General features: G+C 44.7%; 1 protein-coding gene across 3 annotated transcripts in view; it reads left to right on the top strand.

The window, feature by feature from the left end:
* GALNT16 (polypeptide N-acetylgalactosaminyltransferase 16) overlaps positions 1–24912 on the top strand; it is a 73156-nt gene extending 48244 nt beyond the window's left edge. For 2 of the 3 annotated variants that reach the window (XM_062619199.1, XM_062619200.1), the window contains exons 7-15: positions 1942–2029; positions 2754–2838; positions 3874–3977; positions 8379–8505; positions 9444–9536; positions 11518–11601; positions 12624–12765; positions 14120–14236; positions 21087–24912. In XM_062619199.1, coding sequence (XP_062475183.1) covers positions 1942–2029; positions 2754–2838; positions 3874–3977; positions 8379–8505; positions 9444–9536; positions 11518–11601; positions 12624–12765; positions 14120–14236; positions 21087–21224 — 978 coding nt within the window. In that variant the 3' untranslated portion in view covers positions 21225–24912. The remainder of the gene's footprint in view (positions 1–1941; positions 2030–2753; positions 2839–3873; positions 3978–8378; positions 8506–9443; positions 9537–11517; positions 11602–12623; positions 12766–14119; positions 14237–21086) is intronic. The other variant, XM_062619198.1, reaches the window with a different exon arrangement.
* Positions 24913–27076: the final 2164 nt, after the last annotated feature.

Raw genomic sequence — 27076 nt, 5'->3', positions numbered from 1 at the left:
GCCCGAGCTAGATGGGCAAGAGATCCTGGGTGGGCTAATATATTCATCTGCCAGTGTGGTGGGGCAGGAGGTGCTGAGTGATGGGATGCAATGGTGAATGCTTGAACCACTGCAGTGCATCAGCAGGTGACATGAGGTACTGTGCTTCCCAGTCGTGTTAACCTGTACATAGGATAGCCACTTTGGCAGCACACACTGTGAAACTTTTCCATGGCTGCCATCTTCCCTCTCACTGCTGGACCTTCCCGTCTGCCTTGTCACTGCCAAAATCTTTCTTCCATTAGTGCTTCCACTGAGCTGCCAACACATCCCACCTGCATGTAGACAGCTTCCTAGCACAGAGTAGCTGCCTGTGAGCGCAGGGATGTCCCTTTGCTGGTTCACTTGGCAAAAGATTGATGGGAGGCTGGAAGACTGAAAAGGAGACAAGAATATTGGCAGCTGTCACCCTGATTGTACTGAGGGCTGGAGGGGCAGGCATACAGGTCTGCTGTAAGAGCAGACTGAGGAGAGGTGATGGGAGAAGTCACAGCCATGCTTGCAAGTGGCTGAGATTTATCCTCTCCTCTGAAAGGAAGATGCCATGGATTAATGTGCCCCAGGAGAAGGGCTGGAGGCTTTAATGCCTTGTATTTATGTCTGGTTGGTGTAATATGAAGGAGCGGAAGAAGGTGAAACTTCAGGATTGAAGACTTAAAAGCTTCTGCTTTTTAATCCTGCTCAATAAATCTTCCATGTCAGAAGCCCATAAATGTTTATTTTACTACTGCTCTTTAAGGCAAGCTGCAGAAACAGCAGCATAGGGGTCCCTAAGCAGAAAGGACCTCTCTAGTTTCTTCAGGGAAGGATCTGAGATGCAAAAGCTTGGGTGCTAACTCCAGTATTATTTAGTGAGTAGATTTCAAGTCAGGCTATTTTTGACCCACTTCCTATATTTCTGCTGTGCATCTTAATTCAGCTTTCAGTCTTACACTACCCAATCCTTGTGTCAGCTGGCTGGATCAGTGGCTGGAGCACCAGGTGGGTGCTTGGGGGCTCAGGCTGGGCAGACATACTCCAGCTGTACAGCCATCCCAACATAGAGGGGAATAAGCTGTGACCTAGGACGTGCCATCCTGGCCAAATGTGCTACAGCAGAAGGAACCAAAGCAAAGCACAAAGTGAAGGTTTAATAGGAAAGACACAGAGCTGGCAGCTACCCGGTAACAAGATGCTGTTTCTGGCATTGCCAGCTGTTTCATCACATATATGAGTTATCACAAGACTGTCTTTATTGCCCTGTCTCATGATGTTGAAAAATTGTTATAATCCCAACTCCTACTTACTAAAAGGATTGCAAGGGAAAACTGTAAATTTCTATACCCTTAATGGCAATAAAGTATTCCCAATATCTTAATATTATAATTACTTTTTCAATGTACAATATGATTCTTATGTATGGGGTCTTGATTCATAGTACTAGTTCAGAAGATGCTTTATTAGGGGGTTAATAATTTCGAGGCTGATTATAATTTTATTATCATTATAATAATTTATTAACATTTATTTATCTTCACTATATTATTTTTCATTATTGATGATAATTCAAGAATGGCTGACCAGAAGATATGTTGTCAGTAGATATCAAAAGCAAACACAAAACATCTGGGACAATTATTCATGCTCTGTGACTTGGGCAGGAAGTAAAGAGCTGTTTCTTAGCAGCAGTCCTGGCTTTTGGTGTCCCAGGCTCCATTCCCCACATCTGTGGCATGCAGCTGGCTAGTACTGCCATGTTTGGATGTCTTGGTCATGGATCCCTTGCTCAGCTATGAGAACTGTACTGGAGAAGCCAGACAAAGATTTACATGTGCAGCTTTGTGTTTTCTGATCTCTTGCAGCTTTGCCAGACATTCAAGGAAAACCAGACTCAGTTTTTTTCCCTTTCTTTCTCTCCCTCAGGATTATACCCGGGTGGTGAGTCCAATCATTGATGTTATCAGCCTGGATAATTTTGCCTACCTGGCAGCATCAGCAGACCTAAGGGGAGGTGGGTATAATGAGTGGCTTCTGTAAGTTAGGCCTGAGGGATGGTGCCTGAAAACTGATGTTCTCTTCATCTTTCCAACAAAACGGAGTGATGGTCTTTCGTTATGGATTCTCTGTCCTCTTTTACCTGCAACTGCAACAGCCTTGCAGTTGTTCTTGTGGTCACCCACACTGACCGGTACTTTTCTTCCTCTTCTATGGCTGAGGATAGCTGCTCTGCTGCTTGCCTCCTAAAGGCTACTCGTTCTGTGGCTACCCTTAGCACCAGTATAGTGTTAGTGACTGTGCTGTGCTCAACTATCCACCACAAGCCAACTATAAATAAACTATAATCTTGAAAGATGTGATGCATACCGTGATCTGCAGGCTTTTCTTTGCAAAAGACATAATGTCCCACATTGAAGGAGGCTTTGATTAAAGCCTCACGACTTTGGCAGACAGAGAGGTGTTAAGGCAGATTGGCCAAAATGCGATTGCATCTCACACTGACAACACCCTTCTGAAGATGTGGAGTGGAATTGAGCAGAGATTTATAATGCTAAGGGATGCCAGACAGAAGCTGGTGAATTCTATGTTAGGGTAGACTCTTGCCATTTTGGGTAGACTGTGAGGGAGGTCAGGAAAGCAAAGTAGGGATGGCCTGTGATGTAAAGGTGGGGACTATTGCTGAAGCTAGTAGAAAAACAATAACCAAAATCTATTTGATGGGTTTTTTTGCTTCTCAGGGTTTGACTGGAGCCTTCACTTTAAGTGGGAGCAGATTCCTATAGAGCAGAAGATGTCCAGGACAGACCCAACTCAGTCTATAAGGTAGCCGACGCTGGACAGTGTGCAGTCCTCCAAATGCTTTTACTAAGTCTTTACCTGCATGGCAAGGAGTGCACAGGGATTGCCTTGCTGAGGACAGAATGCCACAGTGTTCTCTCGATGTCAACAAACTCTTCATGTTGTTTTCTGAATGTATTGAGGTGTATATCCTAATTCTGAGCATATTACTCTCTGAATATTGTAAGAAAGCAATTATATACTATCCTAGGCTTGCAGGTGTGCCACCTCTTCAAGACACCGCTTCTATATGTTGGTTTTTGTGGTCTCATTCACTCAACAGTCTGAATGCCTCAGAAATCCCTTTGGGGGCTTTTAATTACCTCCATCTTCCAGGTGAAGAATTAAGGAATGAAGCAGCTAAACAGTCACCCAGCAAGTGTAAAGCAGACCTGGCAACTGAATCTTGCTTAGTAATTTGGGTACAGAATTTTTCCCTTCCTCCCCTAAAATATGCATGTCCATGGACAAAAGAGATTCTGTTGGCTGAACAGTTATTGCCAGCTTGGCTGCGGTGTACGTGGCTCTCAGGAATGTAGAATGTGACCAATCCTGATATAGAAAGTTAGTGTTTGTCTGTATAGGCAGACAGATCCCTGTTTGTAGCATAAAAGTATCATTCCTCTTTGTAGTTTGCGACCCTCTGTTTTGTACTCCAGAAGCAACCAGCTTGCTAACAGAAGAGCAGTAACGTGCAGCAGTGACTCTCACACTGTGTCTAGTAGATGAACACAGTCATGAGACAGTGCTGCTGCCATTTCTTCACACTCTGTGTATTTGTATAAATGCAAAGGATGCAGCGTCACTTATGTAGTGCTTGCAGGACCATGCAACAAAGGCAGGAAAGTGAGGGGGGTCTCAGAAGCCTGCTGCAGGTTCAGGTCCCAGCTCTACTATTTTCCTTTTTTAAATGAGATACAATTTGTCAGGCCTGGACAAATTGCCCCCTCTCTCAAATGAAAATGGTGGTGCAGCATATATTTGTGATTATTTTGTATGGGCATTTGTTTTCTTTTCCAGAACCCCTGTCATAGCAGGAGGAATCTTTGTGATTGACAAGTCCTGGTTTAACCACCTGGGAAAATATGATACTCAAATGGACATCTGGGGAGGAGAAAATTTTGGTAAGTTTAGGATGTTTCAGGAGAATGACACACTAATGCAGAACCACTTCCCAGTCTTCATTGCCTACCAGAACCTTCCTTTTAAGCGATCTGATCTGTATGTTGGTGTAAGGCTAGGGACATGGTCAGGTAACCCCTATGTTGGTCAGAATTCTGTCGCTGTCAGCTTCAACCAAAGTGAACGGGACATAGCTTTTTGTGATTAGGGCTATCACTCTCCTACAGGCATATGCACTGGTGTTTCCACAGTATGGGTATGAAACAGGAGCCTCCTGTTATTTAAATTATTGCTTGTTTTTGGAGAGTATTCCTCCAGTTCTCCACTTGACAGTCTGTGTTGTCTCAGCTCTGAAGTAGACGGTCCCTCATATGTTCTCTTCTTACTCCTGCTCCTCTTTCCCAGATAAGTCTGGGTTGCTCTCCCAGCTTGATAGGTCAGAAGGATATTTTTTCCTAGTAAAACAAGACTTTCTATAAGTGGAATTCAGGTACAAAAAGATTCCAAATGAAAATATTTTGAAGCAGGTTAGGGCATCACAAGCATCTGAGGAATTCAGAGGCCCAAAGTTGTCTGTACACTGAAGTGCTGTTATCTTAGAGGGCATGGTGCTTTAGCCCATCTCCTTGCACTTAATTCCAGGCACAGGTATTCCATTTATCTTTCTTTGCCTGGTGTGAAGGGATGCTGCAATGTCACTAGGTGTTAGTGACAAAAGGAAGAAGAGTATCAAAAATAAGTTCATGGATACTTCAAGTATTCTGTGCATTCATTTAGAAATGACGCAAGTGGAGCTGAAGGGATAAAAGCCTGTTGACTGTTTTGCAGTCAACTTAAATAGACTTTTCTGTAGCTAACACTGCCCCCCAAAAAATCTGTTTTTACAACTTCCATAAATGTCACAGATTTGTAAATAAAACCCTTTAAAGAACAATTATATGCTGTTTCCTAGCACCTGAGGGACCAATTAGAAAGAAAGAAATAGTCAAGTAGAGGGAACTTTAGTGTCTCTGAATACAGCTGGGAGAGCTGCCTCTTTCTGAAATCCTCTCTGAAACCAGGAATGTTTTTGGCTGATAACAGAATATCAAGGCACTACTTTTTAAAAACAAAATATCTAATAATGAGTGGCTGTGTTCTCTGTTTTCTGAAGTCTTACTTCAGGTTATGATAGTCATGATTTTTAACAGAGATATGAAATGGGGCTGGCACTGGGATCTCAGCAGTGCTGGTAGCATCAGCTAAGCACTGTAGGCAGAAGTCAGAGGCATCCTTTACCAACAATGAAGATCCTCTCTCCTGACCCTCAAACTCCTCTGCACAGCCAAACTCAGCTTCATGCTGTCACTAGTCCTACTCCAGCTGCAGAGCCAGACATTGACCATCCTGCCAGCCTCTGAGCTGCAACTGTGTAGAAGCTGTAAAGAATGGAGAAGAATATTTCTTCATGCTTCTGGCTGTCTGCTTCTGCCCACGTGGGAGCCCAGCCTTGCTGTCTGGTGTGCATGTCAGTATCTTGATGCTAAGCAGAGCTCTCTGCCGTAAGTGGCAGTAAATTACTTGCACACCCACAGCCCTTCTTGCAGGTAAAGCTGCTTAAAACCTCCACAGAATTGCTTCATTCTCCTTCAAATTGCTCTCTCAAAGCCTGGCAGCGGCAGGGCTAGGCTGTGTGGGACTGGCTTCCCAGTTTTGCCTTGAGAGGTTTCCGTGTAAATTTGTTGTCCCCTATCCTATCCTGTACCTCCACTCTTCACTTAAGGAGGGCAAAGCTAAGTGCACAATGCTTTTTCATGTGGCCTGTCCATGAGGTGCATTGCCTCACCACCACTGTGATGAGGGATATGGGAAGGTATTTTAAAAGCAAAACAGACTACTTTTCCATTTCAAAGCTAACTTTTGTTCAGCTCTTCAGCATAATGTGGGGCAACAAATCAACCAGTGGCTTTTACATCAGGCCTGCTGCTGTTGCACGTAAGAGGGGTAGAAACCAGCCTGTATTTAACAACAAAAAGTACTAATCTTTGTAGTATTCAGAATGATTAATTGACCCATTGGGAAAAAAAAAAGCCAGTTTTCCATATTTAACTGAAAACTAGGTTTTGTTACATGTCAATCATGTTCTGAAACAGTAGTTTTGCTACAAATTACAATTTTGAGGGGAATGAAAGTGTTTGGATAAGGTCACCATTTGCGAATGAGGTGGGAGGGTGGTTCTGACTAATTTGGGTGGGTGAGATGGGCCACTCCCTGCCCACAAAGGCTATTTTTTAATCAGCTTCTTCTTTGAAACTTTTTTCCATGAGGAAACAGGATAATCATCACCATCATCATCATGATAAGAGAATGTATGGCTAGGGCACAAAGCCCAACAAGCTCTGCACATACTGCAGATACACAGAAATGATCCAGCCACAATTACCAGATGTTTAAATGTCCTTCCAGCTGGGTGTGAGCTGATAAACCCTTTTTTTTTTTTTTAACTGTGATGGGGAAAAGCCACAGTGATTAAGTCATTTAAAGCACATATGGACCAGGTCATGTCCTGGAAAATACACAGCAAGAAGTTCTCCTATGCTTTCCATCAGCAGATAGATGAAAGTCCTTAATAAGCTATGTTTGATCTCCATTTTCTCTTCTGCATTCTTTTGCCCCTTCTTTAAAGTTTTTCATCATTTGCAAACCTGGACATGCGATCTGTCTGTATGCCTAAAATGCCAACATGGCATGAGGAATCCTCCCTTGAGAAATGGACTCACTTTAAGTTACACATGCTAGATTGAGAGTTTTGTTTTTGTTTTAGGCTGGAGTGAGTCAGAACCTCATTCCAGGAGGGCAGATGCCAGCTGGACACACTTCCAGACAGAAACTCATATCTTGGCCTTTTTTTTGTTGTTTTTAAAGCCCTTCCTCTCTCAGAAGCCTGAACTGTCTGTTGAAAAGAGGCTGAAAATAATAAGCTCTAGGAAAGAGTCAGAAAGAGACTGACTAGTAGGAGCTAGTAAGAAATGGCACAAAATAGTCTAATAAAATGTTTTTTTTACTTAGAAGCTATTTTGAATACACCATCTTCTCCCCCCTCCCCCCCCCCCAAAAAAAAAAAAAAAAATAAATGCACTGTTTAAACAACCTTTCCCAAGAGCTAGAGAGGAAAGCTATGGGGAAAGGTGAAAGTTGGGAAGATGTGAGTGTGTGTACATGCTTTGAAACAGTCATTAGAGCTGGATGCATAATTTCTTTTTAATTTCAAAACATGAGAGCCCCATAATTCAGGCATTACTGGAGGGAGATCCCAACTGAGTGAAGTTTTTGAAGTAATCAGTTTACACAATCTGAAACCATTTTGGTAAGGACTAGCAAACTACACAGGTAATTTTCATTTTCCTTCTTCTTTCTTCTCTTCTCACCACCACATGAAACACAAAGCAGAAAGCCCCTCTGGTGTGGCAGTGATTAAACTTGCAAGGACAGTGTATAAGCTTGAGGGAGGTCACATCTCTTCTGTGATGCAAATAAGCACCTGTACATCAAAGTTCTTCTAATCCTTTAACAAAACCTTACATTTAGCTTCAGGACCAGCTGGATTTCTTCAAGTAGCAGGATTCTCTCTGTATTTTTATAGTCACACTATTATTAGAGTGATTTCTGCCCTTAGCTCCCCCAGGAGAGTCAACTGGTGACAAACTATAACCCAGTCATCCAGTTTATTTTGGGTTGAGGTTGTTTTGGTGGTGTTTTTGTTTGATTGATTGATTTTTTTGTTTTGTTTTAGTTTTGTGCTTTAGTTTTGGGTTTTTTGTATGGTTTGTTTTGTTTTGTTTTTTAAATAAGAAACAAGCAGGACAAGAACAACAAGCTACTGTAGGGTGGATAACATGGAGGTATGAGGGAGAGGACTCTGCTCTAGACATTGTCTCACTGCCTATGCCCTGATCTTATTCTCATCTTTCTCCTTGACTCCTAAACTATCTTTCTTTCTCGCATGATTTGCTTTACACAGGAAGTTCTTCCTTTTTTCTTCCATCCATGTGCAGGGCTGGAGAGTTAAAGTCCAAAACAAGGTGGGTGTGGGGGTGATCTCAGTGTGTTGTCAAATGCCATCTTGAAGGCCTGACAGCAACCACAAGGACCTGGTCAAAGGGTCTCACTGAAATGCCCAGGGGACCGAATTGAAAAGTAGGACTGGAGAAGGCTAGGAAGTGTCTGAGCCACAAGGGTTGCCTCCATTTGATCAAAGGAAGGACAGTTTTTTCCATTCTTACCATGCCATTGCTTTTCCTGGTTTTGCTGTTGGAGTTAATACATCTAGATCAGAGGGGCAAGGTTTTCAGGCACGCTACTGAATTGCTCTTCTTGGAAATGCTGCCCATCTGCAGCTGTGTGACTCTTGGGATCTCTTCCAGAGCTATCTTTCCGAGTGTGGATGTGCGGTGGCAGCTTGGAGATTGTTCCCTGCAGCCGAGTGGGACACGTGTTCAGGAAGCGCCATCCCTATGACTTCCCAGAGGGAAATGCATTGACTTACATCAAGTAGGTGTTGGGTAGTTCCTGGTAGCAGCCAGGTCATCTAAATGTTGGTCATGTCTAAATAAGCCTGAATTCTTTGTTGTCTTTCTGCCTGATGACAGAGGAGAACAGCTCATGGCTGAGCATCTCAGGGGAATCATGACTTGCTGTTTCCTGTGAACAAAGCCTGTTCCCTTCTCTGTTGTTTGTATTAGTGCATCTGGCTCTTCCTCAGCCTGCAATGGAGGCGGGGGAGCAGTAGCTCAGAGAGAGAACCTGGCCATTTGTAGATATTGCCCTACGACATGTCCCTCTGTATCAGCAGTCATCTCTGTTGTCTCTGAGGTGCTTTTGAGTCCAGAGATCTTACTGAGCTGCATGTGTTCTGAGGCAAGCCCTAAGGACAACTTCCACTGCAGGACAGGTGGGAAAAGAAAAAAGATGAGACTAAGTGCTTCAGAATGAGGGCAGCTGAGCACTGGTGTAGGGCCCTAGAGAGGTAGTGAAATCTGCATTCTTGGAGATTTCAAAAGCTGACCTGTCAAGACCCTGAACAACCTGAATTTAGTCTGCTTTGGGCAGGAGGCTGGACCAAGTGATACCTAAAGATGCTTTCCAAGCTGAATTATTCCATAGCATTATGCTAATCTGAGGAAAAGGATACTGTAAAGCAGGGTGATGGTGACCCTCACTCCAGGTGTCTCTGCAGAGGAAGTATGTGTGAAAAAAATCATGGTAAGCTGTGACTTAAAATTTTAACTTCTGAAATGAAGCAGCCTTGCAAGGCTTTGTGGACTTAACACATTCAGCCTATATCCATCTGTGCTGCCTGCTGGTTTTCCTGTGGGACTGTCCCGCACTCCCTCCTGACAGGCCTTGGTTCTGCCCCACCCAGTGCTTGCTTGCAGGGAGGACAGGATCTCCAGCAGCACTCAGCAAAGCATCTCCTCATCCCCTTGCAGGAACACCAAGCGCACAGCAGAGGTATGGATGGATGAATACAAGCAGTACTACTATGAGGCTCGGCCATCTGCCATTGGGAAGTCATTTGGAAGGTAAGGTGCCCCCAAATCTTGGTTGGAGGGCTCTAGTAAGCCCCATTGCTAGCAATAAATAAAGTTTGGATCTTCTCTGGGGCTAAGTGTGGAGAATAGAGATGCTCTGAATGGCTAGATTGCCAAGGAGGGTGCAGCTTGAGTGTCTGGCTAACAAGGTTTACTTCTAATTCACTTTATTTTCCCCCCACTGACCCTGCCAGACATTTTAAGTAGATAGACAAGAATATTTTCTAGCACAGTATGCAGCTGCCCTGAAAATGTGAGCTATGCAGTTACTGGAGCTTGATCCAAAGTTCCTGTGCAGATGCAGAACCCCAAGGCAAGCATGGCTAGCTGGAACATAGGGCAGGTTGCACTTGGCACACTCCCCTCTTTGCTGGTGGGTGGTTTGTAGGGCCGGAGAGAACATGGCCCATGGTGGGACATCTCATTTAGGAACACAACCTGGTTGTAACTTGTCTTTATCACCTTCTGAATCCACTTCTGTATAGAATTGTGTTCTTTACAGCACCTTCACTATAGCTGTCTCCAGGCCATGTGGGATTTGCTGTTATGGGCTTAAGCATTCTTTGTGACATTCTTTGTATCAATCAGCGATTGAGACCAAGACCTGGGATGAGGGGGGAGCTTGCCCTCTGTGCTAACAAACCCCTATGACTCCCAAATCAATGTAAAAGTCCCAGAAGTGGTCTGCATCTGTGGGTTCTATCTGTCAATGAGTAAGTGACTATTTTATCAATGTAAGGACTTGCCAAATGTGGTTGTATCTCAAATGTGTAGCTATGTGCACTGGGTAATGATGCATCTCCTACTTATTTGATGACAAGCAGGTTTGGTCTGACCTACACACTTTTTTGTTGTACATTGTGCTTTATTATCATGATGCATTACATATTTTTTGTACAAATAGCTTTGCCTACCTAATTTATCTGTCCTTGAGCTGACTGCAGCAGGTGGACTGGGGCCAAAACACAAGTAAACCTGCTGCTTGTGAAGGAAATATTGCATATTGGACATGGATATATTGCTCATGTGTCTTAGGGCCAAAACCTGAAGATATAGTTCACACAGACAGCAGTAACAGCCCTATGAACCTGCATTAAATCTAGATTTTAGAAATCAGATGCCTCTGACACCATCACTGTCAACTGTGCCTAAAGTGGACCCTTCTTCGCCACAATTTTTATGAGAATATAGGATCTAAGAACATTCTTCTGAGGTATGGGCAGTACAGTGGCCTCTCTGGGCTGAGGATGACAAGAAGCATGGGTACAGTTAAAAGTCCTTCCCAACACACAAATGTAGTGTTATAGTTTGAAGAGGAGAGTCCCTAGTGTCACTGCTCAGTAAGACAGCTTATGGGAAGCCCTTTTTGTCAGCCAATTAAAGCCAAGCAAATCAGCAGTGGGAGGACTGCTGCAGCAGACAGTTACTGAGATGTTGAGTTAATTTCCATTTATACTCCTACCTTTTCCCAAAACTGCTTAGTAGCAAATAATGATGTTCTTTAGGTCTGAAACCCAATCTGAGCCTGGAGCTGCTGCCATGACCTAGAGATGTGCTCTAGCATACACAGGCAAACTGTTGGTATATACCTGAGCACAAACACTTTCTAGGCCTTTTCAGGAGCAGATTGCTGTGCAAGTTTCATGGTATACCTACCACTCAGAGGCAGAAATGCTTTCCTGGTCCTACAGTAGTTTTGTAGGACCTGGGGTTTACCATCATTCTGAGCCAATGGAAGTGCAAGAATTGTTCTCTGAAGGTGTTTGTCTTCCATTTCTATTTCCTGCCATTTGCCTCTCTCCTCCTTTTCACCTCAGGTCACTGCTAGTGCTCTGAACCCAGCAACAACAACGTGGGAGGATGAGTAATGGGAAAAAGTTGTATAGTCTCCCTCAAACCTCCTGGCCAATCTTCATTGTTCCCCTCCCTCGTGTTCACTACCTTATCCTCAACAACCTGCCTGTGTTTCCAGTGTTGCAGACCGAGTGGAGCAGCGTCGCAAACTGAACTGTAAATCCTTCCAGTGGTATCTGGAGAACGTCTACCCAGAGCTCAAGTGAGTCACTTCTCTGCTTGTAGAAATCTCTGAAGGAACTAGGAGGTGGGTCACAATGAGAAGATGAGCCTTGGTGGCAGCGGGCAAAAGAGAGACTTATGCTTGGAAAAGGTTTTCATCTATTATTCCTTTTGGTGAGAAACCTGTGATTTTATGGATTGTATCATCACAACAACCCTGCAAAAGGTTTGTTGATCCTTACTACTGGGAGCCCTCTGCTCTGCCCCACACAGCTGTCCCCCAAAGATGTGCAACAGTGGTTTTTTTCAGAGGTGTGGGGTATAGACAAGTAACAGAGCATTACATCCCTCCCAGATAAGGCTTTGTCTCTGCTTTTTGAGTGCTCTGCCTGGAGGTAGTTGAGCCAAGCAGAGCCGGACAGCCTCAGTGCAGAGGTGTGGGTGGTTCAGAGAACACTGTGGTGGATACCAGAACCAGCTGGGCTTTCCCTACCCCAGGTCAGGATGCAGTAGTGTTGTGTCATTGCTCTGCTGGGAGGTAGCCTGGGAAGAGCTGTGTTGTTAGCACTTGCTAGTTAACACACCCTGGCAATGCATCTTTACATCTCAGTCTGTAGCGAACATGGGTTGAGGCTAAAACATTCAGCTGTAGTCTGGCCTAGACAGATCTTGCCTCTATTGCTACCAATGAGATAGTGAATATGTGCTAGCACTGGGGGAGGAAGACTCTAGAAGGAAGCAGAAACAGGGATAAAGCAGTGTGGATATGGCTTTTTACTGGCAATGGCCTCTGTCGGAAGAGACATCCCACTAAATTGCCTGGGGTATACCTAAAGGTGCTGTTATGCTGTTTAAAACAAAATGGTACCAGCCCTTTGACCAAGTTGTCCTTTGACTTTTGCCTCCTCCAGACATTTCCAGGGGACAGTTTGATATAGTTCATTTTCTGTCAAATAAAGGGGACTGTGTTTCAGTCAGGGGCGAGACACTCCCTTCTAAATGTGAAAGTGCTTTGGACATTTCTGTTTATGAAGTGCCATGCAACTGTCATTTTACTTCAAGGATTCCTGAAAAGGAGTTAATTCCAGGAATAATTAAACAAGGAGGAAACTGCCTGGAGTCTTGGGCACAGGATACCACAGGAAATATGTTGGCTGGCATGGGAAACTGCAAAGGGACAGTGAACAATCCACCTGTCTCTCAGGTAAAGCAGGCTTCAGTTTGGTGTTTTGCTGCTGCTTCTGATCTTTTTATTACCTGGAAATTAAAAGGCATCTCTGGCCTTGGTGGGTTCATGCAGAGGTGAATGAAGGAAGAATTTGAACCTGTTAGTTCAATAGTAATGAACCTGTTATTTTAATAGTAAGCAGAAAAAGAAATTGTGCACAACTCTGAGCTCTTCTGGCTCAACAGGTCCAGCAGTCAGGCTTAGAATAGGAAGGTTTTCATCACTCAAAAGCAAAAGGTAGCACTTGAATACTCAGGGGCGTCACTAGTCTGTTCAGTAGGCATGCTACCAGGACTGGAGTCATGTAGCTGTTCCCGCTCAGAATGTTGCTTGGGTGTGCACTGCTTCATCATACAACCCATGAGATAGGGTCCTGGGGTATGGCTAATACCCTGGCACATTGGTAAGAGATTTTCCCAGGATCAGAATCTTTTCTTGGACTATCAGTTCATCTGTAGCTGCAGATGGATGAAATGATGCTGTTTTACAGATGTGTTTCAGTATAAAGCCCAAATAGAGTTTGAATAACCAAGACCTCACATGTAGTAATTTGGTGCAGCTCTCCTAACTGCAGTGGAGCTGTGCTGGTTTGTATCAGCTGAAGATCGGCACTCAGCCTCTTTTGCTGACTGAAAGCAGCAGGGAAGCAGCTTGAGAAAGTTAAAGGTCACAGTAGGATATCTCATGCCAGAAAATACATATTCACATCTGTTAACTGTTGGAAACTAGTTTGCAGCCAAATTCAATATGCCATTCAATCTGACTCGTTCTATGCCGTTACCATTTGAAACCTCTGAAACTTATTTCATTTTTCATTTCTTCCTTGGGGAAAGTATAATATTATTAGTGGATTGGGTTGGGTATCCATCTAGTGAGAGGAGGGAAAAATGAAGTGGTTTGTGCTTTGTGTGTGCCAGTGATGTATATTAGCCCACGGATACACTTGCACATGTTTTGCTTTGCTTGATAATCTGCAGGTGCCAGATACCTGTTACAGAGCACGTCTCCTGTGTAAAATATGCAGAAGCAGTTGCATGTCATGTAAATCTGGCTCAGAGTCCTCCCTGCTTTGTAGGTGGGGAGTTGCATGGGGTCCAAGGTTAATCAGGCAGCTCAGGTGCTTATGAGAGCCAGCTGCAGGCTTTGAAATTGTCATGATGCACAAAGCCTGAGCATAAACTTCTGATCAGGTGAAGACTGCTGCTGGGGGTCTTTGGTGAGAGCTGAACAAAGGATACAGGTTTTGAAATATCTGATAGATCACGCTTTTCCTTCCCCATCTGATCACCATTATGATCCTAATAGAACCTTTCTTTTTCTTATGCCGAAGGAGTGGGTATTCAGTGACCCCTTAATTAGACAGCAGGACAAGTGTATTTCCATTACCTCCTTCTCTACTGGCTCTCAAATCACATTGGAAGCCTGCAATCAAAAAGATGGCAGACAGGTACGTAACTGCACCGGTTTTTAATCCCTTCACCAGTGTTCCTACATCAGTGCAGCCTGCAGGGATGAACCTGGTACTATCAAAATATATAAAAGTTCCCTCTAACTTCTGCATCTCCCTCTTTGGTGTCTTTTATAAGCTCAGATATATGAGATTGCCTGTGACCAAAGTGGGGAGCACAGATATTAGTGTGTGGATGTCTGCTCTGCCTGGGCCCTCAGCAGCATGGGTAGCTCCAGCTCAGTTGCACCCCAGCCTCACTCTTGGATACATTTATGATCAGCCAGACTGATGTATGGATGGACCACAGCATCAGAGATAGGTAGATAAGAAGCAAATGCTTTGAAATACCCAAGGGAAGGGTGATGTGTGCTATCATCTGTTTACTTATTTAGAAGTGAGAGAAATGTGTTCTTTGTGCTGTCTTTGGGCATGTGAACAGGCATTTAAAACTGAACATGTGCAACTCACTTGAGAAATACTGACTGACAGAGCACCATATATTCCAGACTAACTGCTCCCTGAGGGAAAATACACAGCAGCAGTCATCCCAACAAAATGCAGTTCTGTGACTCTTATGCTGTTTCCAAGATGTCCACCCCTGGTCTATCAGGACAGATCAGTGATTTTTGCCTTACAGCGCTAGGTAGAGATGGCCTCTGTGATGGCCAGGATGACCTCACAGAGATGTGATGTGCCTTTTTGTCAGAATTGGGCAAAACCCAACAGGTGACAACACAGCACTAGCGGGCAGTGGACTGGGCTTGTTTCATCCCTAGTTCCTGTGCTTTCCTGTACATCAAGAGAGAGCACTTTTTCTGTCACCTGAGGCTACGTTGACTCTGTGTTTTCTGATACATCTATTGTTTTGATAACCCAAAGGTAGGAGACTGCTCAGCCTGTTGCCAGTCCTCAGCAGCATCCTCTTTTGTCAGTACTTCTTAATGCTACAGGAATCTCTGAACTCAGTTACTTCTGAAAGAAAGCACTGAAATCCACTCTTGCCCATTTATGGAAAGGCTGTGTAGACATTCCTCTGGAGAGCTGGTTAATGCAGAAATGTCTTGAAGAGTTGTCACCATGAGCACGCTGGGAAAACTCTTGAGTTTGGATTAGCCTTGCAAGGATATCCCAAGTGGGCTGTGCTTGCCTGCTCTCTTTTCTTGTTGGCAATCACTCACCCCCTTGCTGTGTAATTAGGTCACTTAGCCTCCCCTTCGGAGCCTTGCAGCGTTTTCCTCCCTGGCAGCAGAGGACTTCAGCAGCTGCCAAAATCAGCTGTCTTTCCCCACCTCCCCTCTCATGGAAGTACAAGAGTCCCTTGAAGGGGGGTGGAGTCCAAGCACTATAACCAGAAGAGCGATTAATCCACACTTACACAAGCAGACTGGTTCTCCTGCTGGAATAGGATTTATTGAGCCTTGATGTGTTGATTATATACAGGCTCATTATAAAGACATGCATACACGCTTAAGGATGTGAGCTGTTGTTTTCCATTACCTTATGTGAACAAACTGCACTTAAATCAAGGACTTGACCTAGCAGATGATTTGGCCAACTGACTGTAAGCAAAGATTTTGTTTAAGCATTTCCAGTAATTACAGACTGATTTTAATCACAGCTGCCATTCCAAACTGCCTTGTGGCTGAAAGGGTGAGGTGGGAGAAGTGCATTTGAATTTTTCTTCTAATTTAGGTTGAAATGCTCTGAAATGTCAGTTTTTTTTCCGGAAGTCCCACACTGCCATTTCAGATTTCTACTTATAAAGCCTGTTCTACTTGCAATGCTTAAGCTTGTTGTGAATGCTGTTATGGTCCCTCCCTTCTGTAAACACAACAGTAATTGTTAATACTGAAATTGGATTTTAATCAGCTAAAAGTTTGTCACCTTTGCAAATTATCCTATTCTCTCTCCTCCTGGTATCCAAGAGGTTGACTTTCAAGGAGACATCCACTGCTGTAGACACTTTATAGTGTGAAATGGAAGAAAAGCTGGAGGGAGTAAATTTCTCAGTTACCCTGCAACTTGCCTGTCTCCCTGTAGGTACTCACAGCCCAAAGTGTTTTCAAACTATGCATGAGTGTAGCCACTCCTCAGTTCAAGTGGGCTTCTCAAAGTCAGAGGAGCTGAGAGGAGGAAGAGGAGTTGAGCTACTTCGGAGAGGTGGAGGTGACAAGCAAGAGCCCTGAGTAGGTAATCTGGGTGGAAGGGAAGCCTGGCAATGTGCATCACACATACAGTACCCTAAGAGGAGATAGTGACATGATGAAAGCCCAGCTTTGAGCATCTCTGGGGTCACTGTCATCAGAGGTCTGTGGTGGGAGATATTTGGGCTTTTTTTGGATCTAGATTTCACATCTATGAGTGATGTAAAAGCAAGATTCCTGACAAAAGATGGGGTACATGGTGGCTTTGTTCTTCACTGTTACCAGAGTAGGTGGGTTAGATCTTCATGACAACACCATACAGTTCCTAAAGTTGCTTTCTGCTTTCAAACATATTGAATCTGTGCACATGCTACAAAGCTGTTTGTATTAAGTACGTCCACAGGGCAGATAATTTTGTTGTTATTTTTGAGTACTAACTACAGTCCATGTATGTAATAGTCTAGCAGAGGCTTTGAAGTATTATGAATTTTATCTGGAGTATTGCCTCAAAATAAGTCTAAAATTTTGCAAGCAGGAAGATACAACACAACAGTCAAAATTTAGATGACTTTTGGTTCTGTCAGACTATTCTCCCTTGGGTTGAAAGGAACCAGGAGCAAATTTATTTGGCACCATGATCCCCTTGATCATTCAATAGCAACAGCTGGCACTGCTAGCAGAAGAGCAGCCAAGAGCTATTCTATCTAATTACAACTAGATTTCAAAACAGATGGATGTTATCCATAATGTTATTTGGAGAATAGTATTTTTTAGTTGAATGCACAATAAGTTATTGCCTTTAGCTTTGGTTTTGGCTCTGACTGACAGTGGGAGTGGTGTTTTAATTTTTATTATAATGAGGACAAATAGCAGGCAAAGTGAGAGTCAGACATTTAAACAAGAGAATGGAAATGAGAAACATTGGCACAGTATTTCCCAACAGAATAAGAAACATGCTGAGAAATCCTATTAAAATACTTCATTAAAATGTGCTGAAGGAAGGAATGTGCCCCAGCCTGAAAATGAGGACATCAAGTTTTCTTGTGATACAAACAGTATCTGAACTCCTGTGTGCCTTTGGATGTGATTAGGGAATTTTTCCCACCTTGCTTCTCAGTGTATCCTATTACCCAAAGTGCAGAGAAACACAGCTTTATATAGACTATCAGAAAAGAGAAGTGAAAATATGGCTGTTCTGGAAGCACCTGACTCAGCGTCTTCATGGTAATAAGTAAGTAAACCAATACTGGCATTATGCCATCACTTGAAAGCAATTTTCAGGAGACAAGCATTTCCCTCAATTGTGATTCCTAGTTTTACAAACTGAAGTGCTCAAAGGGGACAGTACTTGCTGGATGCTGGGGTAAGATTTTCCACGCTCTGTCTGCTCCTCTATTAAAATTGTAGTGTTCGTTGTCTTCAGCACCAGATTCAGGCTGCCCATGGCTCTGCAAATACATTCAATTCCGAACTGCAGCATCCTTGGCTATTCCAATTATCAGCTCTCCTTACATTTCTGTGTGAAGCTTCTCAGTCCTAATCAACAAAATTTGCTCTTCTCAGCTGTGTTTCGTGAGCTTGACCAACAGTTAATTGTATTATCCCTATCTGCACAAGAAAGGGAAAACAAGGAGGATTTTCAAGCCAAAATTTTTCAGACTGTGCAGTGCTTTTATCTTCCAAAAGCTTTCCTTCCAAGTGCAGGCCAGTCATAATGTCTGGGTGTAGGACAGGAGAGGACTGCCTGAAATGTTTGGTTGTGTATGCAGGAAACGTCTTCTCTGTTCATTTGTTTTTCCTAAAGATGGGCATCAACACTGTCATTCAAAAACTAGCTGTCCAGGCTCTCCCTGTGGTCTGTGGAGAAAGCTGGACCCTTCCAGAAGGTGCCTGTGCCTTGGCATCACTTCCATAAGTATGTCACCAGGTGACTAGTTTAGACTAAGTTGTCCAGCTCTGAGGTGGGTGACAATGGGAGATGAGCATCCAGTCTCCAGTTTCCATGCATTCTTACTGCCCACCATCCTCAAGGGTCTGAGATATGACATGTCCCTGCAGGGCTAGGTGTTGAGCTGTCCTTGGTAATCCTGTGGTCAGTCAGGCAGGGGGGTCTAGTGAAAGGTTTAGGTGAAGTCAGGGGAGTCACTCTGTTACCTCACAGAGGGCAGCAAAGCACAATTTCTGACCGGAAAGGGAATCCAGCATTCTGAAGATACCACTTTCATGTGAGATGAGGAACTCTACTTTGCCTTTACTGTCAGTATGCTTTATAATAGCTCCATGTATTACACCTTCCTGCAGCCCAGATGAGCCTTATATTCATCTTTCTGTCACTTCTCAGTGTTCCTCCTCCCCCTTTCCCATCTTTGACCAACTTTCTTTCAAACATAGGGGTATGGGATGACTTGAAATGCTGGGCTTTCCAGTGGTGTGATTCACTGAGAAGTGGATTGATTTGGTATACTTTGTTAGCAGCAGCAAACGTGCTCTGGTGAGTGTTTGCAGGTGGCCTGCTGTGTCTCTTGCTGTTGACTCTCCCTGCAAACATCACAGAGGTTACCTGCTTAGCATGAAAAGATGATATGGCAGCAGGTCTCTGATCTGATTCCTCTGATCTGGAGGAATAACATGAGCAAGCCTCCCAGTGGTGCTAATATTCTCCTGAAGATCCATGGGGAAGAAAACCAGTGTCTCTTAGTAATTGCCTTTGCCCTCTATCTCAAATCTTGTAACAGCATACTACTTTGCAGCAAGGTCTTCTGGTCAGCTACAGGGTGTATGGAACAGTTGGTTGGCAGGCGTTTTCTAGCACGTGCGCAAGGGAAGGTGAAGGAGAAGGCTGGGAATTCACAAGTACACAGAGGCAGGGAGAAGGTGGAAGTCAAGGAAGAGTTTTCCTTTGCACAGCAGGAGACGGTCAAGAGGCTCTTCATGGAGGTGTCTATGATCCTGGGAAGCAGTGGTGGGGAGATCATTGTGCAGAGATTGTGCCAGCTAGGCAGAGTGCACAGCTTTCCAGAGGAGAAGACCTCCTGCTTTCCACTCCATTCTTACAGCTTCTGCTTTATGGTATTAACTCTTCCTCAGCTCTTTGGGGGGAGATTTCTGCCAGATGAGAGCCAGATGGCTCTGGGATCTGTGTAGGCAGGGGGTTGCAGCAGCTGGTGAGGGCACTGCAGTGCACAGATTGCATTGTATCCTCCTCTCAATCCTCTTTACACTCCTTTGCTCCTTTGCCTATTAAACCCAGCTTCTTGCTGTGCAAACAGCTCTCCTTCAGTGGTATCCTGTCAGATAGGGCTAGCAGTGCTGGCAAAGTGATCCTGCTGTTGATACTTAGTCTTGAAAGGATATGTGATACAGGAGCAACAGATTACTCTGGGCTTTGCAACTGCCCTTGACCTCTAAGAAACATGACCAGCACACAGATTTGGAGAAGAGCTGCCAGCAATAGCTGAACATAACTGGATATCTTAAACCACACAGCATGTGGCAATCTGTTTGCCATGTTACCCAAGAATTAAAATGCTTGTAGGTTTTGACGTTGCCTGAATATTGCAGGACTTTTTCCCCCTTTGTATATAATTTCTTCAACAGCCTTGAGGTACATCAGTGTTGTCAAGCTCTTTCTTTTTCTTAATCAGTTCCATGGGTTAGCCAAAACATCTTCGTAATATTCCTAAGCTGTTTTCTGACCGAGGGCCCAGACCCTGATCCTAGCTGAGTCATCTGTGTGACTGGAAAGAGTGATGGGAAAATCTCTGGAGCCTGGAACACTCAATCCAATGACCTGCTGGTCTCAGCCCCACTGGAGGGAAATCGCCAGCCTCACGTGTGAGATCCCAAGTCTACAGATTCATTTCTGCTTCTTTTCACTGTCAGCCACAGTGGTCCAAGTTCTTTCCAGCAGGGATGGAAGCTACAGCCCTTTCCCAGCAGAATTTGCAATTCAAGGTTAGGACGTATGTTTTGTCCTAGAAAGCAGCATGACCAAAGGAGACCTTCAGGAAAGGGTTGCATGTGAAGCAGGGTGGATATGCTCTGAGGGGAGCAGACCCAGAGGACAGCACTACAGAAAGCAGAGCACTGTGTTCAGAAAAGCTGTCAAATGGACAGTTACAAACTGAAATGTTGGCAAGGCAGATAAAATTATGAAGAAGAGCCAGCTAAAAAGAGTACAGAGCTATGAAGAGATTTCAGTGTAGGGCTGATAAAAATCTTGAGAGATGAGGTGACATGGAGGGGAGACAGATACAATTTAGTCAAGCAGCAAGAAGTGTGATTTTTCCTTTCTATGGATAGATTGCTTTTCATGTTGGATGAGCTTTCAATGCTTTGCTTTCTATGGGTTGGAAAGGAATCATAGAAGGTTTTGACAGGTATCTGGGTGCCTAGAGATACAGGACAAAGAATGGCAGGGAAACTGTGGATCTTAGATGCTTTTGAAAATGCCTCTACTTGCTGATGTTTGTGTTGTAGATTCTTCTGAATATCTAGCCCTATAATTCATCTAAACTCAGACTCCAGGTGTGGTTAATACAGGAAACCACTTCTTTAGAGATGCTGCCTATGCCTAGATTTTCAGTCTCCCCAGTTGCTGGGATTTACCTGAGGTTTATGCTCAATCTTTCTCCTGCTGCTTGGAGGTACAGTTCTGTGGTGAAATTGAAGTAACAGCATGTCTCTTCTCTGTCTTCTTGCAGAAATGGAAGATGAAAGGCAGTTTCATTCAACACTTTGTCAGTGGTCTCTGCCTGGAAAACCAGACTGGGAGAGTGGTGACCAACCCTTGCCAAGCAGGTGTACCTGGCCAACAGTGGGAGCTGCTACAAGCAACATGATGGTAGCACAGAGATCTCCTTTTTTCTTTGTGCATGAGACTTTGGGAACAGAGAGGGATCGGGAAGGGAGGAATGGTTTTGTATGTCTGACCCTAAATGTTTTCATTGTGCCCATCAGCAAGCCATCATTTCAGCTGAGTACTTGTTGTTTCTGAGCTTTTCAGAGAAGCTGGGAGTGAGAGGGATGAGGAGAGTTGTTGAAACCTTCCCATCTGTTGTCTTAAGTTCTCCTTTGTAGCTGACGTCCATGCACAGCTGCACCCAGAAAGGGGGGAGGACCCAGCCAAGCACTTGGAGTGACCAGAACTGCCCTGCAGCTCTCCCCATCCATCCATTCCTTCCTCTGCATGCAGAGTCCACGACCTTTGGTCCACCAGATTAGACAATGCTTGTACAAACATTGGTACCTCATTGGCTTCCCTGGCTTTTTGCTCTAACATTGTGCATCATTCGTGCATGTGTCTCTCTCTCAGTGACAACTGGCCAGAAGAGCCATGATGATAAGTGGAGGGCTGGGGAGGAACTAGAAGACCCTGGGGGCACGTTTGTAACCTCTTTGTGGTGGGCCTGTTCCTTCCTCTGCCTGTAGTGGGTGCTCGACAGCCAAATGAGCTGAGGTTGGCATAATGTCGACAAGAGCTGGAAAAGGGACGATCTGTTTTAGCAGCATAATAACCAGGGATTGTTTTGGGGACTATTTTCTGTTGAATTCTTGCTTCCATTATTTTATGGGTGGAAGGCCAGCCCTGCCTCCATGAGTTATCCAAACCTGCAGGCAGCCTGCTGATCTGCGTTCCGGGTACCACATTCCTGCAGAGCTGGTCAGAGATGGGTGCTGACGCTATCGGATGCCAGGGAAACTGGGAGTGCTCTCTGGCTGCTTCTCCTGATGCTAATGGACACTGCCTGCTGCACGCCACGGTGAAGGTGATGCACAGAGCTCTATGTGCAGCACTCGCTGACAGTGCCATTGCACTTGGCCCAGGCCTATGGCAGGAGCCCACCCAGTACCGCATTGCATGAGGCAGAAAGGGCAGCCTCTAGGTCATTGCAGGCATCCTGCTGCTGTCTGGCCAGGAGCACAGCTTCCTCGCTGGCTCTCCAGCTCTGCATGGAACAGACCCCAGCATGACAAGCCACCCAATCCCTCTCTTTTTTCCCCCTCTCTCTGAGACAGAGGAGGTGAAAAGGCCTGGGGCTGCTCAACCTGGGACACCCAGTTCTCTTTCCAATGGGAACCATGGGCAGGTTAGTTGGTGAAGCTGAAAATGCCCCCTGCACAAATGTTTCCACAGCACAGGCCTGTCCAAGAGATCTCTCTTTTGTGTTCTGGAAATACCAAAGACAACTGGTGTCTCCAGCTAGCGTCCCAGTCCTGCTCCCAGTTACCAGTCAGCTGTAGCCGAGTGTGGATTTTCAGACCTGCCAGGGGAAGTTTACCTATTCCAGTAAAATAATCCCCACAATTTCACCTTTTCCTACAAGATCTGTTAAATTTTCCTCTTGGAGCTAGGTTTTGTAAACCAGCCCTCCTCTCCAAGAACCTGGCAGGGGAACCAGATAGCCGGGTGACCTTTAGTAGGCAATTGCTTGCCCGCATCCTTTCTGATCTGGTGTAGAAGAAACAGGATATTCGTTTGGATTCTGAACAGCTGGCTGCTTTTGATCATGTTTGTATCCCTTTATAATTCTTTCTCCTAGCTTGGCATTAGCCCCAGCAGTTGACAAAAGAACAGATACTGTTCTTCATATGTCATATGTGCTCAGAAGTGCTTGTGTGAGAACTGGACAATTCGTTTTCTGTTCTCAGTTCTTTTATTTAAAAAATTAAATGCGTCATGTGGCCAGAGCTTTCTTCCTTTTTCCCCCTTCACTTTGACATCAGCTCACCATCTTGACACTGATTAACCAGATGAATGAACTGCCCACACTGTGAAAGCTCAGAAGGCAGCTCCCTTTGGTCCCAAGCTTACTGCATTGTGCAGCTGCATTTCTGTGTGGGAATGGGGGGACCAACCCTGCATAGATTTCTCTTTCCCTGTGTAGAGGTGCTTTGGGCCTGAACCACTAGGGCCAGGAGAGAGTAGAGAAGAAAAGGAAATAATCTTATGAATAGAAAGAGGGCAAAACAGACAAGACCGATGAGTGGGGAGAGATGCCATCCTACTAGAAACTGCTTTTTTAAGCAAGAATATGAAGGAGATGCTACTTCCAAAACAGCAACATTAAACATTAGGAGACAGACATAGCGAAGTTCTCACATACCTGGCTTGAAAAAGATTAATGCAAATACAGATGAAAGACCATTGAGCGGGTACTGTACTAAAGTTCTTTATAAAATGCATCCTAAGTGGACCATCTGAGCTTCCCCCATTTCACCCTCCAGCAGCCCAAGTGTTGCAGCTAACAGCATGTTCACTCCTCCACCAGGTACTGCTTCCTTCCTCCTTGCTCCCACTCTGTGTGTGCAGCTTTTTTGCAGTTCCTTCTTCATAACCATACTGGGACCAAGACCCAGCTCCTCTGCAAACAATTCTCCTGACGCTGCAGACCACAGAAGCTCTGCTTACATACACTCTCCAAGCTCTGGGCCAGCTCTTGTTCAAAGGGCTCTTGTCAGCACACTAGCTACTGCCCTTGACTTTGTGCTTAGCTCCAATGTTGGAGGCTTCTGACTGCTCCTGGAGCAGAGGTACCCAGACTAGCTGTGTTGATTTGTGCCTCTCTTCCTACTCCTCACCACCTGGCAGAGTGTGAACTGGCATTATCTGGGGCTGTGAGCTGGGGCAGCTAAAGATTTGACACTGTCCTTCTTCAGATGTCCTAGCCTTGGGATGAAAAGGGAAAGGTGGGCATATGCTAGATGTCAGTAACTTATATTGCTCCCGGCATTAGGGCCTGCCAGAGCCCTAACTCTTCCTGGTTTTGGACATGTTCTCCTGAGGTCACCTCTACACGGTTTACTTGTCTGTCATCTAAAGCACTGCTCACAGGACATTCCTGTAGGCTCAATGCAGACCCCTGACCTTGCCCCACATCATCTGGTAGCCATTGGTTTCCAATGGCTTTTAGCAATTGCTAAAAAGGTGGTGGATTACAAAAGGCTGCTTTCAAATGTGGCCAAGCTAAACTTCTCCTCAGAATACACAAAGTCTTGTCCAAAATCAATATTGGTATATTTTCCATTTCCCTTGCTCTGAAGGAAAAGAGGAACGAAGTTATCTGTGCTTTTTTCCCCAAGGTCCATGCAGTGCCATGTTTTAGAAAAGGATTCTGTTGAGTTTTTTTGAAAGCAAACTGACTGAGCCCTCAGATTTGGCCCAGTGATTTGTTTCTTTAAGTCAGAACAAACAGCTGCTCACCCTTGTTTTCCTGTTTACTTTAAACAGCCCCCCAGACTGTCAAGACAGAGCATTTGCATTGTTAACACCTCTCAAGGAAGTCGTTGTTGTATCAGATCATCTAATGTAATTTCATGTGCTGTGAACCAATGCGGGTTTATTTAAGAGGAGCTGAAACTGCTGTTGTACAGAAATCAATTCCAAAGGGTTTATTTTCCCCACTCAGTTGTAAGTTACACTTTGCCAGATGTAATTTATGTGGAGCCAAGATTTGTTTTCCCTTTTCTTGAAGAAAGCATGTACCAGAATCTGTTTAATGCCTGGAATAAAATCCACTTTGAAACAAGTGTTTCAGCCTGTTCTTATCCCCCCTTACTTCCCATCAGAAAAAAACCCTCCACCTTTTCTTGCCTGGTCCCTGCCTCTGTCTCTCACTTGGTTTGTGTCCCCAGACACGCATGCCACAGTTCTTTGCATGGGTTTCTGGGTGGCTTCTACAGTGATACTGCAGGAGCTGGCAGAGCTATTTCTAGGATACGGTGGTATATCAGGTGAAAACAGTGAGAAAGTTCTCTTCCGATGGCTAGGCAGGCAAGTACCCTTTCTAGTAAAAATTAAGAGCAGTGGGGGGAATTAATTCTTCCTGTTATTCCCTCCTTAATCTTTTCCTTAGGCTATAGGAGAAGATTAGTAAGGCTGCCTGTTCCTTCCTAAGCCTCCCAAAGGTCTGTCTTCTGCCTCTAGCTTGAGGGCAGGGAAGCATCACCACCCACAGATGCCTCCTAGCACATTGGCTAAGGCGTTGCTAAGCCTTGAATACTGTGACTCCCCATGCAGGCTGGTAAACCTTCCTAATCTCACTTTATTAATAAAAAAAGCCCAGCCAGCAGTGTCAGTGTGGAGGCTTTGAGTTTAGAATCAGAGCTTAACTGCCTTAGTTCACCCCAGAGACTTTTTCAAACAGGGATCAGCTGGATCTGCCTCTATAGTTGTGTCAGAGCCTCTGTCTAGGGAAGAAGGCTGAAGGTGCATTGGAAGTTATGGGGTGTGGAGGGAGCCAGTGCTTCCCCATGCTGCCTGGTAATGTATCTGATGTTGGAGTGCTGTGGGAACTTGATAGTTAAAAAAGACAAGAGATGGGGCTTTCTGTCTTACTGCTGCTTCTGTAGCAGGACATCAGCTGGGCTGTGTCTCTGGAGTCCTGCCATGCATGCCTTGGGTGATGACCATCAAAGTGCCACAGCAACCAGGAGGTTTCTCAGGCTGTAATGATGGCTGGGAAGACTTTAAGTAGTCCTGTCTAGGCAACAAAATACTGCTCTTGTGAAGAGACAAACTGGGGGGGGGCAGGGCTGAGGCTGAAGGAGAAATGGGTGAGGGATGGGTTACCCTCTGAGGAGGATAGGGTCAGGCATGCAGTGATCTGGCATATGAATGAGGTAGGAGAGTTTGGAGTAGAAATAGTTGCATCAAAATGAACTAGAGCCAAGTGGGGGGGGAATTATAGGGGAATAAGTTCTTTGCAGTAGGTTAAAGCCATAGAAGCACTACATACACAGCAGTCACTCAGTTGGGTCAAAGGCAGGAAATGCATTGTCTCAAAAGGCAAATGAAGTGTTGTTTGGATTGGTTATGTTTGGTTGTTGTGTTTGGGTTTATTGTTTGTTTGGGTGTTTTTTTTTTAGGAGTTTGTTTGGTTTGGTTTGCTGTTGGTTGGTGTTTTTTTACTACTCAAATAGTTCATTTCAGCACCCACAAAGCAGGTTATTTTCCAAGAAACAGAGATGTTCTCCAGACTACGCACAGTAATAAAGTTAGGTGCTTGGAGATCTGAGATCTCCTTTTTCTGCAGTCTGTTAAAAGGAACTTGCTTGATACAGAGACCTTATGCAAGTGTCTCCATTCTCAAAATCCTCTGCAGGTGGGCTGCAGGGCGTGTGGAGGTTGGTATCTCCAATCCCTCTGATGTGAGCTCGTCAGCATTTTAAAAGTACATGCTAACTGCAGAAGCACCTGGAAACCTGACTGCTGCTCTTCCCTCTGTCTCATACTCCTTGGCCAACACAGCTGAACAGCTCCTGTATCCTTCCCTCTTATGGGTCCTGAGATTCATTCCTTTGTTGTGACTTGTGAGCATTTTCAGCGGAAGCAAAGAAGCCCTGGAGAACTGCAAATGTTGAAATCAGATGTTTAGGTATACCTAAATCAAATCTTGGTTCCAGTGTTTATTTGGCTTCTATGGTAGCAAAAACTCAGCAGTGTGCTGCCCTGTGAAAATAATTGGGGTGTTTGCAGCATGCTGAGCTTCTGGCTCTGCTTCTCTGTACCCATTTGTAGGCAGGAGGTATTGCCCCTCCACCACTCGGGTGCAAGGTAGTAGAGTTGTCATCCACAGTTCTAGGGTTTTCTTTCTGTAAGGTATTTCACAAGCACCTGTGATACAGTCCAGAGCTCTGTCAGAAACACTTCTGTGCTGCACTGTGTTTCAAAGGTGCTGTTGGGCAACAGGAG

This window comes from Pezoporus occidentalis, unplaced genomic scaffold, assembly GCF_034315485.1.
Source record: "Pezoporus occidentalis ecotype Australia unplaced genomic scaffold, CSIRO_AGI_Poc_V1 ctg21, whole genome shotgun sequence".
Classification (NCBI taxonomy): Eukaryota; Metazoa; Chordata; class Aves; order Psittaciformes; family Psittacidae; genus Pezoporus; species Pezoporus occidentalis.
Note: the sequence above shows the minus strand (reverse complement) of the source record. Positions and strands in the feature narration are given on the sequence as shown.